The 16,366-nt window shown below is 51.7% G+C and overlaps 1 protein-coding gene across 2 annotated transcripts in view; it reads right to left on the bottom strand.

Annotated features, from left to right (window-relative positions):
* atp2a3 (ATPase sarcoplasmic/endoplasmic reticulum Ca2+ transporting 3) overlaps positions 1 to 16,366 on the bottom strand; it is a 264,096-nt gene that overhangs the window by 184,592 nt on the left and 63,138 nt on the right. For both annotated transcript variants that reach the window (XM_070857381.1, XM_070857380.1), the window contains exon 4: positions 4,912 to 5,013. In XM_070857381.1, the coding sequence (XP_070713482.1) occupies positions 4,912 to 5,013 (102 nt within the window). The remainder of the gene's footprint in view (positions 1 to 4,911; positions 5,014 to 16,366) is intronic.

Genomic DNA, 16,366 nt, shown 5'->3' with positions numbered 1-16,366 from the left:
GAGATTAGAATGGTCCCTGGTTTGAGACCTGATCTGCACTGTGATGTGATGTGCCCACATCCTACCCGACATAAACTAGGGGCAATCCAAAACTCTGCTGCCAGCCAAGTTCCACCAAGTCCCGCTCACCCATCACCCTGTGCTCGCTGACCTACATTGGCTTCCGGTTAAGCAATGCCTTGATTTCATAATTCTCATCCTTGTTTTCAAATCCCTCCTTGGCCTTGCCCCTCCCTATCTCCGTAATCTCCTCCAGCCTCACAACCCCCCGAGATGTCTGCGCTCCTCTAAATCTGCCCTCCTGAGCATCCCTGATTATAATCGCTCAGCCATTGGTGGCCATGCCTCCAGCTGCCTGCGCCCCGAGCTCTGGAACTCCCTCCATAAACCTCCCCGCCTCTCTACCTCTCTTCCCCCCTTCAAGACACTCCTTAAAGCCTACCTCTTTAACCAAGCCTTTGGTCACCTGTCCTAATTTCTCCTCAAGTGGCTCGGTGTCAAGTTTTCTGTCTTATAGCACTCCTGTGAAGCACCTTGGGACATTTCACTACGTTCAAGGCACTATATAAATAAAGTTGTTGTTGTTGTTATGATCCCAGTTTGCAATGAGCGTGCTACAATTGGCCTCCGAGGTCCCAGGCTGGTGGGGGGGCTTCCAGCTCCTGAGTGTTGCTGGATCGTGCTCGGGTGGGTGTGAGAATCTAGTGAGAATGGATGTGATGCCCCAGTTCAGACTGGATGGCCCACTATCTACATTCATACATGAAGAATGGCACGTGGTAGTGGGCAGCCACATTAGTGTACTGCAAAATGAATCAGCCGCTTAGTGAGAACATAAGGACATAAGAATTAGGAGCAGGAGTAGGTCCTTCGGCTCCTCGAGCCTGCTCCGCCATTCAATAAAATCACGGCTGATCTTCGGCCTCAACTCCACCTTCCCGCCCGATCCCCATATCCCTTGATTCCCCTAGAGTTCAAAAATCTATCGTTCTCAGCCTGAACTCAACATCCACAGCCCTTTGGGGCAGAGAATTACAAAGATTCACCACCCTCTGAGTGGAGAAATTCCCATTATTTCAGTCTTAAATGGCCGTCCCCTTATCCTGAGACTGTGACCCCTGGTTCTAGACTCTCCAGCCAGGGGGAAACAACCTCTCAGCATCTACCCTGTCAATCCCCTTCAGAATCTTGTATTTTTCAATGAGATCACCTCTCATTCTTCTAAACTCCAGAGAGTATCGGCCCGATCTACACAATCTCTCCTCACAGGACAGCCCTCTCACCCCAGGGATCAGTCTGGTGAACCTGTGTTGCACAATCACCAAGGCAAGTAGATCCTTCCTCAGATAAGGAGGCCAAAACTGTGCACAGTACTCCAGGTGTGGTCTCACCAAAGCCCTGTACAGTTGTAGTAAGACTTCCTGGGGCCGAAATTGCCCCCTGCCCGAAACAGGGCACATGCAGCCCTTTTCACTGTTTTTTACCGCAGTTGTGGTCAAGGTCGACTCGAGAGAAATTCTGCTCTTTGTTATTTTTTTTTAAATTTGGATCCGGAAGTTGCTCTTAATGGGGGCGGTGACTACACGAGAGGGGCAGATACGGGGCGGTGACTGTACCTGAGGGGAGATACAGGGCAGTGAGTACACGAGAGGGGCAGATACAGGGCAGTGAGTACACGAGAGGGGCAGATACGGAACGGTGACTACACGAGAGGGGCAGATATCGAACGGTGACTACACGAGAGGGCAGATACCGAATGGTGACTACACGAGAGGGGCAGATATCGAACGGTGACTACACGAGAGGGCAGATACCGAATGGTGACTACACGAGAGGGGCAGATATCGAACGGTGACTACACGAGAGGGCAGATACGGAACGGTGACTACACGAGAGGGGCAGATATCGAACGGTGACTACACGAGAGGGGCAGATACGGAACGGTGACTACACGAGAGGGCAGATACGGAACGGTGACTACACGAGAGGGGCAGATACGGAACGGTGACTACATGAGAGGGGCAGATATCGAACGGTGACTACACGAGAGGGCAGATACCGAATGGTGACTACACGAGAGGGGCAGATACAGGGCAGTGAGTACACGAGAGGGGCAGATACGGAACGGTGACTACACGAGAGGGGCAGATATCGAACGGTGACTACACGAGAGGGCAGATACCGAATGGTGACTACACGAGAGGGGCAGATATCGAACGGTGACTACACGAGAGGGCAGATACCGAATGGTGACTACACGAGAGGGCAGATACGGAACGGTGACTACACGAGAGGGGCAGATACGGAACGGTGACTACACGAGAGGGGCAGATACGGCACGGTGACTACACGAGAGGGCAAATACGGAACGGTGACTACACGAGAGGGCAGATACGGAACGGTGACTACACGAGAGGGGCAGATACGGAACGGTGACTACACGAGAGGGGCAGATACGGAACGGTGACTACACGAGAGGGCAGATACGGAACGGTGACTACACGAGAGGGGCAGATACGGAACGGTCACTACACGAAAGGGGCAGATACCGAACGGTGACTACACGAGAGGGGCAGATACGGAACGGTGACTACACGAGAGGGGCAGATACGGCACGGTGACTACACGAGAGGGCAGATACGGAACGGTGACTACACGAGAGGGGCAGATACGGAACGGTGACTACACGAGAGGGCAGATACGGAACGGTGACTACACGAGAGGGCAGATACGGAACGGTGACTACACGAGAGGGGCAGATACGGAACGGTGACTACACGAGAGGGGCAGATACGGAACGGTCACTACACGAAAGGGGCAGATACCGAACGGTGACTACACGAGAGGAGCAGATGCCGAACGGTGACTACACGAGAGGGGCAGATACCGAACGGTGACTACACGAGAGGGCAGATACAGGGCAGTGAGTACACGAGAGGGGCAGATACCGAACGGTAACTACACGAGAGGACAGATACGGAACGGTAACTACACAAGAGGGGCAGATACCGAATGGTGACTACACGAGAGGGGCAGATACCGAACGGTGACTACACAAGAGGGCAGATACGGAACGGTGACTACACGAGAGGGGCAGATACAGGGCAGTGAGTACACGAGAGGGGCAGATACCGAATGTTAACTACACGAGAGGGCAGATACAGGGCAGTGAGTACACGAGAGGGGCAGATACCGAACGGTAACTACACGAGAGGGGCAGATACCGAACGGTAACTACACGAGAGGGGCAGATACCGAACGGTAACTTCACGAGAGGGGCAGATACCGAACGGTAACTACACGAGAGGGGCAGATACCGAACGGTGACTACACAAGAGGGCAGATACCGAACGGTGACTACACGAGAGGGGCAGATACCGAACGGTGACTACACAAGAGGGCAGATACGGAACGGTGACTACACGAGAGGGGCAGATACAGGGCAGTGAGTACACGAGAGGGGCAGATACCGAACAGTAACTACATGAGATGGGCAGATACAGGGCAGTGAGTACACGAGAGGGGCAGATACCGAACGTTAACTACACGAGAGGGCAGATACAGGGCAGTGAGTACACGAGAGGGGCAGATACCGAACGGTAACTACACGAGAGGGGCAGATACCGAACGGTAACTTCACGAGAGGGGCAGATACCGAACGGTAACTACACGAGAGGGGCAGATACCGAACGGTAACTACACGAGAGGGGCAGATACCGAACGGTAACTACACGAGAGGGGCAGATACCGAACGGTAACTACACGAGAGGGGCAGATACAGAACGGTGACTACACGAGAGGGGCAGATACCGAACGGTGACTACACGAGAGGGGTGGATACGGGACAGTGAGTACACGGGAGGGCAGATATGGCACGGTGAGTACACGAGAGGGACGGATACGGGACGATGAGTACACGAGAGGGGCGGATACGGGACAGTGAGTACACGGGAGGCCGATACGGCACGGTGAGTACACGAGAGGGGCGGATACGGGACGGTGAGTACACGAGAGGGGCAGAAGTTGGTGGCGGAGCAGCCACCGTCACGATGACGTCATCACGGCGCCGCGTCACCATGGCTCTCCCCTTCATTTAAAGGGGAGAGCCCCCGCAATATTAAAACTTCGACCCACTGGGCCACCAGGGAGGGTTTTGGTCGGACCAGCCAAGAGGGGGTACCAGGCTGCCTGTTGGTGGCCCGGCCGAACCCAGGGGCATAATTATCGGCCCGACCTGGCAGTCGGCCGACAGAAAAAAACATGGTGGCTGCGGCAGTGCGCCCTTACCTTTAAAAGAAGCCGCACCGTTGCCGAAGGCCACAGCCTCACTGGGTCACCAGGTGACAGGTTGTTTTGGCACCACTGGGCAGGGGGAAGATTTTCAGAGGGGAATGTCGCTGTCAGTGGGGTACATCGGCGGTGCACACGGTGATGACGCGCCTAACACGGATCGGCAGCGGAGCGGAAAGGGAGCGATCGGGGCACCACCGGGGAAACTCGGGAGGGCAATTCGGCTAGCAATGGCTATTCCACCAAAAGTGGCTGCCGATTTGCGGTGGCAACAGGCCTTGAGAGGGGCAATTTTGGCCCCCCCTTACTCTTGTACTCCATCCCCCTTGCAATAAAGGCCGACATGCCATTTGCTTTCCTAATTGCTTGCTGTGTACCTACATGCTAACTCTGTGTTTCCTGTACGAGGGCATCGAAATCTCTCTGAACACCAACATTTCATCGTTTCTCACCACTTAGAAAATATTGTTTTTCTATTTTTCCTACCAAATGAATAACCTCACATTTCCCCACATTATGCTCCATCCACCACCTTATGGCCCACTCACGTAACCGGTCTATATCCCTTTGTGGCCTCACTGTGCCCTCCTCACAGCTGGCTTCACAGTATTAGGTTCTTACCTGCCACACCCCAACCAGAGCATTCACAATCAGGATCAGCAGGATCACAAAGGGTTCCACAAAAGCAGTGATGGTTTCTTCATCCTCAAACCAAGCCAGCACCTGAAACACAGAGAAGGCAGGCCATGAGCACAGGCGACCCGACAGCAGGCCCAACTTTGCAATCGTCACCAGCCCTGCAATTGGCAGCCGGGGTCAGCAGGCTGGCACCAACCAAACCAAAGCAGATTCCTGCTGGAGGCTTTATCTGACCAGGTGCTGAAAAAGATTCTCGGGGAGAAACTGGTCCTTTGCCGATGGAAAAGAAAATCGGGCACAGGTTAAACCAAGCTGCAGTTTTACCCACCCACCCACGGCCCACCCACAACCCATGTACCCACGGCCCCTTCACCCACGGTCCACCCACCCACGGCCCATCCACCGCTCACCCACCCACAGCCCCTTCACCCACGGCCCACCCACCCACGGCCCATCCACCGCTCACCCACCCACAGCCCCTTCACCCACGGTCCACCCACCCACGGCCCATCCACCGCTCACCCACCCACAGCCCCTTCACCCACGGCCCACCCACCCAAGACCCCCTCAACCACTGCCCACTCACCCACAGCCCCTCACTACAGCCCACTCACCCACAGCCCGCGGCCCACCCACCCACAGACCCCTCACCCACAGGCCCACTCACGGCCCACGACCCGCTCACTGACGGCCTGTTTCACGCTACTGACGAAGAGCAATTTCACCCCCACAGAATGGAGAGACTGCTGGGATTGGTTTAATTTTATGCTTGGTCCCAGCTCAGCATTACCGCAGTCCACTCCAGTTAACATTGAACCCTGCCAGCTTTATAACGTTGTTGTTTGGGTCCCACCTCTGGTGGTTGGCTACAGATTACACCCTATAATCTTGCAATGACCGCACTGCATTCTGTGACAGTATCAGCACTCTCCAAACCGCGGAGTGCCCACGCTGTCGATTTCTTTGGCATCGCACCCACTGCTCTGACAATGATGGCAGTGTATCAAAAACAGGAGATTCAAAACAAAGCAAGCTCCACAATCACAGAGTGAATGCGAGGGGATTTCCTGGACTCCGCCACCCAACAACATCCAATCCACCAAAATCAGTAATCAAAACAGAGAATGCTGCCGATCTCAGCGGGTCAGACAGCATCTGTAGAGAGAGAAACAGAGTTAACGTCTCGGGTCAGTGACCCTTCGTCCCAACTGGCTCCAATGAAAGGTCAATAACCTGAAAGGTTAACCGTGTCTCTCTCCACAGATACGGCCTGACCTGCTAAATATTTTTCAGCATTTACTGTTTTTATTTCAGCCATGGCTCAGTGGGTAGCCCCTGAGTCAGAAGGTTGTGGGTTCGAGTCCCACTCCAGGGACTTGAGTACAAAAATCTAGGCTGACACTCCCAGTGCAGTGCTGAGAGAGTGCTGCACTGTCGCAGGTGCCCGTCTTTCAAATGAGACGTTAAACCGAGGCCCCGTCTGCTCTCTCAGGTGGATGTAAAAGATCCCACGGCACTATTTTGAAGAAGAGCGGGGGAGTTATCCCCGGTGTCCTGGGGCCAATATTTATCCCTCACTCAACATAACAAAAACAGATTATCTGGTCATTATCACATTGCTGTTTGTGGGAGCTTGCTGTGCGCAAATTGGCTGCTGCATTTCCCACATTACAACAGTGACCACACTCCAAAAGTACTTCATTGGTTGTAAAGTGTTTTGGGACATCGTGAGGTTGTGAAGGCGCTATATAAATGCAAGACTTTCTTTCTTCAATGCAAGTCTTTCATTTCAGATTTCCAGCATCCGCAGTATTCTGCTTTAACCACAGAAATAAGTGTTGTACAGGTACTGTGCTTTTCTCAACATTACTGGGCTGGTGCAGACTGATGCCTTTATTTACCCATCGCTGTAGTTCCCCTTTAAGCGCTTACATTTGGTGGCATTGCCGTGAATTTATACAATAAAGAAGTCAGCATCATCCTTATTTGGAGTAAGTGGCACCCAGACAGAGGAAGCAGTGGGTAAGCAGTCACACGGGCTTTTCAATCTGGTACTGTGCTGGAAATTGTCACAATCATGATGCAGCTGCACTCGGGCAGATTCTAATCTCAATCCGAATACCACAGCCACTCACTACCTGCACCACTCGCTTCAAACTGCAGTGTGGTTATATATTGTCAGCAAAATCAGGGCCAGGGGCTGGCGTTTACCAAAAGGCAAAAGCGGCCAGCATATTTGTCGATATAGCTGCAATAGTCACCCGGACTCTTTTGCTTTCTCACTCTTTTGTAAGCAAGTTACAGGACAAAGATACAAACAGCTTGCCCTGGGCGATTCTGCCACACCGATATCCCTACCCCGGTGAGGTGCCACACCGAAATCCCTCCCCCGCAGTGAGGTCAACACCGATATCCCTCCCCCGCAGTGAGGTCAACACCGATATCCCTCCCCCGCAGTGAGGTCAACACCGATATCCCTCCCCCGGTGAGGTTTCACACCGATATCCCTCCCCCACAGGTGAGGTGCCACACCTTTATCCCTCCCCCACAGGTGAGGTTCCACACCTTTTTCCCTTCCCCGGTGAGGTTCCACACCGATATCCCTCCCCCGGAGGTTCCACACCGATATCCCTCCCCCGGTGAGGTGCTACACCAATATCCCTCCCCCACAGGTGAGGTGCCACACCGATATCCCTCCCCCGCAGGTGAGGTGCCACACCGATATCCCTCCCCCGCAGGTGAGGTGCCACACCAATATCCCTCCCCCACAGGTGAGGTGCCACACTGATATCCCTCCCCCGCAGGTGAGGTGCCACACCGATATCCCTCCCCCGCAGGTGAGGTTCCACACCGATATCCCTCCCCCTCCCAATGGAACAAGGTGTGACACATATCTTTCCCCCCTCCTACTGTGGAAAGGTGTCGCAGCTGCAGCAAAAAAGGCAATGGAGGCCCACCCAAAATATGTTAATGAATCTAACCCCAGGATATTGCACAGGATCGGAACATTTCCAGGAGATGGGCAGAACATAAGAATGTAAGAATGTAAGAATTAGGAGGTGTAGGCCCTACGGCCCCTCGAGCCTGCTCCACTATTCAATAAGATCATGGCTGATCATCGACCTCAACTCCACTTGCCCGCCTTGATACCCCTAGACTCCAAAAATCTATCGATCTCAGCCCTGAATATATTCAGAGACTCAACATCCACAGCCTCAAGGCAGAGAATTCCAAAGATTCACAACCCTCTGAGTGAAGAAATTCCTCCTCATCTCTGTCTTAAATGGCCGGCCCCTTATCCTGAGACTGTGACCCCTGGTTCTAGACTCTCCAGCCAGGGGGAAACATCCTCCCCGCATCTACCCTGTCAATCCCCTTCAGAATCTTATATGTTTCAATGAGATCACCTCTCATTCTTCTAAACTCCAGAGAGAATAGTCTCAATCCTAAACTCCAGAGAGAATAGGCCCAATCTACACACTCTCATCATGACAGCCCTCTCATCCCATGGATCAATCCAGTGAACCTCCGTTGTACCGCCTCCAAGGCAAGTATATCCTTCCTTGGATAAGGAGACCAGAACTGTGCACAGTACTCCAGGTGTGGTCTCACCAAGGCCCTGTACAATTGTAGCAAGACTTCCTTACTCTTATACTCCAAACCCCTTGCAATAAAGGCCAACATGCCTTTTGCCTTCCTTATTGCTCGCTGTACCTGCATGCTCGCTTTCTGTGCTTCTTGCACAAGGACCCCAACATCTCTCTGAACACCAACATTTAAAAGAAGCTCTGTTTCAACCCGATCGTCACTCCTCCTCCTCCAGGCTTGTAACTACTTATTTCTGGTGAGGGGATGGAAGGAGGAGCACGGAGCCCAAACGGGTTGCTCTCCCCACAACCCTCGACCCTCCCAACTCCCACAGAGCTCAGGTGGTAAGTTCATTGACTAGAAATGGGAAGAGTGCAAACAGCATTTCACTTTCCGTAAACATTGAACTACACTAATGTTGCTGATAACGTACAACAACTCTATATATCAGCACAAATTTATCTGTAACCAAGCTAGGTTTGCAGAGCTGTTGCGTTGTGATTGGCTTAGCCAGTCACGTGATGTTCACAAGACTCAATAAAACCCCAGTCAGTTGGGTTCGGGGGATCCACAATGGGGCAGGTGGGTGTGAGCCCGGTGGATGAACTGGTAATGTGTAGTGTGATTGTTAAACCTTTGCTGATAAACCAACTAGTTCTTAATAGCAATGTGTTGCTATGAATTCTTAAGCAAAGAACTCAAGAAGCAAATACATTACAGCAATCACTCAGAATAAGTGGGTCAAGGCATGTCTAGATGGGGGAGAGGGCATTAGATTAATTCTTTAATGAAGAGAGATCAGAAACGTTGTACAATTAGAAGAACTGTTTTTAAAATGCTACATTGTTCCTTGTAACTGAACTTTCACTAACGTGTCATTGTTTTACAACACTCACTGGTGTACATCCTTCTTTTAATGGGTTTCATGTCATCCACACATCACTGAGCTGCAATCATTGCTCTGAAAAGTCCCAATTGTTGAACACAGTCAGTACAGAACAAGGAAGCTTAAAAAAAGCCTTCCAGTTATGGAATTTGCACCCGTATACAAATTAGAACCAACTTAGAGAGGAGACTGAACAGCACAAATACCCTTACACACTAAAGTCCACGGTTCTGTTACCAAAAATATTTTTATTAATTTGGCCGTTTGCCTGTCCATGCCTGATGAGATGTTAAACCCCGCCTGCCTCTTCATGTGGACATGGAAGATCCCACTATTGGAAGAAGAGTAGGGAGTTCCCCCGACGTCCTGGCCAATATTCCTCCCTCGACCAACACCACCAAAAACAGACGGACCCGTCATACATGTTACGGCTGCTTGTGGGATCTTGGTGCTCAGAACGACCTCTATGTTTGCCGAAATAGCAATACTTCAAAAAGTAATTAATTCCATGAAATGCTCGAGAGGCAACCAACTAATGCACGTGTTATATCAGTGACATCTTTCTTAACATCATTCCTTGCCTTTGGCATCCAGGTCGTGATCACGCTGCTGGTTAATTTCTCGTTTCCTCATTGATTAGGTTTGTTTTATTCGTTCCTGGGATGTGGGTGTCACTGGCAAGGCCGGCATTTAATGCCCATCCCTAATCGCCCTGAGAAGGTGGTGGTAAGCCACCTTCCTGAACCGTTGCAGTCCGTGTGCTGTTAGGGAGGGAGTCTTGAATTTTTTTTTTCCTTTCCATTTGTTGACTTTGCTGATTTTTCAATCATATTCCACAAGACTTTTGTCCCCAGTTCCAATTCCCTCCCCAAATCACCCTCCAAATAGAAATCAGGCTGCAGGCAGAGATGAAGGGAGCCAACCCTTACTCGATAGCGAAACGTTTCATGTCGCTGCCTTATAATGTTGAGTTCAGCGAGGGGTGGATTTTCGATCACAAAGGCTCCCAAACTGTGGGGCGTGACAAGATGATTCTGCAGGAAGGGGTCACATTGAAGTGATGGTGGGCCTGTTAGGGGGGGGAAGTTCCAGGATTGTGACCCAGCGACGATGAAGGAACGGCGATATATTTCCAAGTCAGGATGGTGTGTGACTTGGAGGGGAACATGGAGATGATGGTGTTCCCATGCGCCTGCCGTCCTTGTCCTTCAAGGTGGTAGAGGTCGTGGGTTTGGGAGCCTTGGTGAGTTGCTGCAGTGCATCGTGTAGATGGTACACACTGCAGCCAAAGTGCGCCAATGGTGGAGGGAGTGAATGTTTAAGGTGGTGGATGGGGTGCCGATCAAGCGGGTTGCTTTGTCCTGGATAGTGTCGAGCTTCTGGAGTGTTGTTGGAGCTGCACTCATCCACACACGTGGAGAGTATTCCATCACGCTTCTGACTTGTGGAATACTCTCCACATTGCCTGGATGGGTGCAGCTGCAACAACCCTCACCTAGGCCTCCACAAGTTTAGACTAGACTTAAGGATGTCCCACACCCATAGCCCCTCCATACTCTACCCCCAGAACATCTGTGCTCACTGCTAACTTTAAAATGTTATATTCCTTCTTATGTAAATCAATCCACCGTCCCAAAACAAGTAACCACCCCTCCCCACACCTTGCCCCCCCACCCCACCCACCATCACCGCCAGTAACCCACCCTCCCCCACCACCCCCAGTAACCACACCTTCCCCCCCCCCCCCCACCATCATCGCCAAAACCCCACCCTACCCCCTCCCCCTAACATCTCCCCCCTTCCCCCGTAACCACACCTTCCCCCACCCCCACCCTGAGTGCTGGTCTCCTGGGCCCACAGCCCCACCTTCACCCTGCGATGAGCCGCTACGCAGTGACCACCTTTATAGGGGGAGGTGCAGCTTCCATTCCTCCTGCCCCCTGTGTGGACGAGCTGGTGGAGGGAGACAGAGTCCCAGACCCATCGCTCCCCACAGACTCAAACAATTAAAAAAAATATTCCCATTCTCCTCCGTTGACAACTACTACTGGGACCATAATGATGAGATCGCCTTCATGTTCACGGGATCTTTGGCTTGTTTAGCGTTTTCAAATCAAAATGGTGAATGGTTAGAAGCGCACAGAGGAATGTGCACCTGGGTCAGACACTGTTACAGACCAGCCTGTGGATAATTGCTGGTGCTGGTCACTGCTGCCAGAGTGGTTCACGAGCAAAAGTGTTCCCTTTACCTCATCTGCAGGTTGCACATTGTGGCAGTTCTGCATTGGTGAAGGCCTCAGGCCAAACATGTCACCTAACGAAAGGTAATATTTTGTCCCAATCTGGATCTTCTGTATATGTAAAAAAAAACAATGTTAATTCTGTGTTAAGTCTCAGTCACGAACGTCTGTGGGGCATGATGGAGCTGGATTTGGGTCTCCATTCACCAGCTTGTCCACACGGCGGGCGGGAGGAATCGAAGTTGCACCTCCCACTGTAAAGGTGCTAACGTTGTGTGGCAGTGCCCTGCAGGGTGTGGGCGGGGCTGTGTGCCGAGTGGGAGAGGTGGGAGAAAAGAAAGAAATGGAAGACTTTCACACTGCTCCCAGACTGCGCACACTCTCCTGCGAGTGGCTGGGTGACCGGCCAAAACCCAGCAACACGTCCTCCTCAGCCCTCGCCCTTTGCTGGACCCTGAGCCAGGCCTCTTGGAATCATAGAAATTTACAGCGCAGAAGGAGGCCGTTCCGGCCCAACGTGTCCGCGCCGGCCGACAAAGAGCCGCACGGCCCTCGGTCAGCAGCCCTGAAGGTTACATATAAACCTATGAACAATGACGGAAAGGCAAAGAGCACCCAGCCCAACCAGTCCGCCTCACACAACTGCGACACTCCTTACACCCCAACCGGAGCAATGTGATCTCCTGGGAGAGGCAAGAACCAGATAAAAACCCAGGCCAATTTAGAGAGAAAATTGTTCAGTATCATTTGACAGGAAGAGAAAAGAACCTGCTCCAGGATCCTGGTACGTGAGATTTCCCCGACTTCACTTGGTCCTAAATAGAAATAGCCAGCGACTGCGCAGTGCGCCCACAGGCACTTCTGTCCGTCTCAGTGGTGGCCAAGGCCTCCTTAGTTCCAGGGTTAGATATTTGAGCGCGGCTCACGAAGAGTTAACTGGAGCTAGCAGTGTGCGGTTTACAGAGAGACCGTGAGCCACTTGCTCCGCCTCATTTTCCACAGATGCTGCAAGCTCTGCCGGGCTCGACTTTGCATGCCGCTTCAATTCAAAGCCCCAATTTGCATCGAGGCAAAGTCACTGAGCTGACGAACCATCTGCATCGTCACAGAGACTGAAGACTTCTCCATTATTTACCGAAATAAAAGCTGGCCAACTCAGGCCTTCCCTTTGGTGCAAAGCCCGGTTTCACTCTGACAGCGGCACACAGCAACACCGGAGTAAAATTAGTCAGACATTTCCAAGTTCCCTCCCGCAGATCCCACCATGGCTCTGGCCCACCCACTCTCCCCAGCAACTACTCCAAGTTAACAGTCAAACAAATGTCATGACTTTTAGCAAAAAAAATCTGTATTCTTCTGATCAAAGACAAGCCGCCTTGCTTTTCATCAATCTGCTAATACATTTGTTTAACAAATTCTCTCCTGAAGAGATCTCATCCCAATTCAAAACATTTTATTTCGGTTGTTTATGAGTCATCTGCTAACCGCGTTACTGTTCCAGCTCAAAACATCAGATTCTCTCGACAAGTAAACTGACGTTGTTCCTTCTTCCTGCAGTGTCTGGCGACACAGTTTCCAAATCAAAATGGCCACCGATCCACCGGCACTACGGCAACCGACTGAACAGACCCACCAACGGCAGGAAAGTATGTTACATCAAGTGTCACACAAGGTCCCCAGTTTTCAGCTCAGTTCAAAGCTCGCCCATCGTAACCTCTGGGCGTCATTTGAAAGCCGCCAGCTAAAATCCCACCCATCACGGGCACCGGTACACACGGCCCCCAGATAAGCTCGTTGGATTGTCTGCCAGGCCATCCCGTGGGGGTCTCATGATCGGTACGGGTGGGGAGGGGGGAGGGGCAGGGAGGAGGAGAGGGGTCAAGATAGTGGCAAAACTCCTGCTTCTCCTGGGCCCCGCTGGGATTATTTCCCCCACCCCAATGTTGAAACTTGCGTTGAAAGGCCATTTCTGACCCAGCCCCATCTCCTGTGCTGGGTTAGCTGATGAAGCTTCCCCACTGGGCATCCGAGTGATTTTACAGTCAGGTCGCAATCCCGTTCACAGGACCAGGCAGGCACATGCTGAAAGGGACCCAGTCGGTTTTGGGTGGGGTCCTTGTGGTCTGCCCAAAGGAGCAGGTAGAAATGTTGGCCCAGCAGCTCCAGAGCAGGTAAGTGACCTGGGGGGGGGGAGATTTTAGCTCCCGGTTTCCGCCAGGTGGGCAAGGTTAATATCGCTCCCTGCCGCACCCCCGCCCCACCCCGCACCACCAACTCCATCCCTCCTCTTCCGAATTCCTGGCACTGGGAAAGCAGAGAAGAGGAGAAATTTCTTCTCTGAGGGTTGTAAATATGTGAAATTCACTGCCTCAGAGAGCTGTGGAAGCCGGGACATTGAATAAATTTAAGACAGAAATAGACAGTTTCTTAAATGATAAGGGGTTATGGGGAGCGGGCGGGGAAGTGGAGCTGAGTCCATGATCAGATCAGCCATGATCATATTGAATGGCGGTGCAGGCTCGAGGGGCCGTATGGCCTACTCCTGCTCCTATTTCTTATGTTCTTATTAAACAGAGCTTTCCCAAGGGCACTGCACAGTGGAGGAGGGATTAAGAAGTCGGTTCAAATATTAATCCCAAGAAGGAGAAAATCGGCAGCAGCGGCCAGGAACACAATCACACATCACCTTGGCTTGGACGTAGATCAGCGTTGGAGAGTGGATATCCTGGAACTCCCCACCCAACACCATTGTGGGAGCATTTCTACACAGACCAACAGTGGTTGGACCATTACCACCTCAGGGCAACTAGGGATGGGCAATAAATGCCGGCGTCGCCAGCGACGCCTACATCCCGAGGAAAAAATACTGGCAGGGATTTGGAAGTTCCAACTTCCTTCAACATGCATCCATTGAAGAAATTGTCTCAGAGATCACTGTAACGGAGCAGCAGAAATGCATTGCAAGGAATTAGCTGGGTCCACTGAGGAAACACTTGGGGACTGATCTTTTAAACAAGATCATGAACACAGAGTGCACCAATTGAACAAATGGTTGGTAAATACCAGCTAGATACAGGCTGGGTTAGCAATCACTCAACCCACGAGGCAGTACTTTGTACCAGAATGCTGCACCTACACAACGTCGCCAAAATGACATCAAGCCTTAAACTACAAGCTTGGAGATGTGGCATCCAATCTAATTCACCGACTCCCTCAGGAGCCTGTGAAGGAGGTCAGAGAATGCAGCGACTGCAGGATTAAAGTACTGCCTGGTTGATCTGCTCAAATGGAATGGACCCAAACACCACAGAAGCACCGCAAGATAAACACTCGTCCAATTAAAGTGATGAAAAGACCTCCAGTAAAAAAAGAGACAAACTTTCACGACCACCGGACGTCTCAAAGTGTTTTTTTTTTTACAGCCAACTAAATACTTTCTGAAGTGTAGTCACTGTTGCATTGTGGGAAACACAGCAGCCAATTTGTGCACAGCAAGCTCCCACAAACAGCAATATGATAATGACCGGATAATCTGTTTTTGTTATGTTGATTGAGGGATAAATATTGTCCAGGACACCAGGGATAACTCCCCTGCTCTTCTTCGAAATAGTGCCGTAGGATCTTTTATGTCACCCAAGGGAGCAGACACGGCCTCGGTTTAATGTCTCATCTGAAAGACGTTACCTCCAACAGTGCAGCACTCCCTCAGCACTGCAATGGAGTGTCAGCCGAGATTTCTGTGCTCAAGTTCCTGGAGTGGGACTTGAACCCATGACCTTCTGACTCAGGCGAGTGTGCTACCCACTGAGCCACGGCTGACAGTAAGCCAGACTCATTCAATGTGGAGCTTAGGATGTGGCTCCAGGTCAGAGGGACATAGGAATGAGGATGCACTCCGAGGTGCAGTAGGCTGTGAACCGAGTTAACTGTATGGGAATGATAGCAGGAGCAACAAGTAACGAGACCCAGAAATGATTGAAGGGACGGAGTGGGAGAACTCCAGGTTTGATCTCAGACCATGTGCTTAGCCGATCTCAGGCAGGGGGAGAAGCCGGGCAGCACAAATGTTCACAGCGTCCTCGGGCTAGGGAGAGGACATCGTGGCCCCCATTCTATACCCCAATATCAGTCAGTGCCCACAGAGCCATACCTCAACATGAGCTCACGCCTTCAGGAGCATAGTGAGGAGGCTGGATGAGGAAGGAGAGAGAAAGAGAGCATTCAAAGCACAAGTGTGCAAGTGCACATCCAAAGAAAAGGAAGATAGCGGTAAAGGAGCAACCTTCTGTTAGCTGCTGAAATTGGCCCCCGTGATGCACGGATTGCCGAGGCCCTTCCTTATCCAAAACATATTCCAGTGCAAGAGCTGTTGAGGAGACGATGTTGCTGCAAGACCCTTGTTGCAGATTTTTCGGCAGGCAATGAACGGAGCCTTATCTGTCATCGGGCAGCGTAATGCTGAGCGTGAGCGTTTGAACAGGGCACCATTGCCCATTTATACGCACACAATATCCTACAGCAAGCACCAGACAATCCTTCAATGGGGAAAGGGAGGGGGCAGCCAATAGCAAATGCTCGGCTTAACAGATGGCAAGTTTGCTGTTCTCAACTAGCTTGCCTGAGCCCCGCGAGGCCAGGGTGCCAGCAGGGGAGGAAACGCATGACGCTCTGCTACCACACCTCGCACTCGAGAGGCGAGTAACTGGTTCAAGTAATTAACAGA

Source organism: Pristiophorus japonicus, chromosome 16 (assembly GCF_044704955.1).
Source record: "Pristiophorus japonicus isolate sPriJap1 chromosome 16, sPriJap1.hap1, whole genome shotgun sequence".
Classification (NCBI taxonomy): Eukaryota; Metazoa; Chordata; class Chondrichthyes; family Pristiophoridae; genus Pristiophorus; species Pristiophorus japonicus.
The sequence above is the reverse complement of the archived record's forward strand: the minus strand, read 5'-3'. Positions and strand labels throughout refer to the sequence as shown.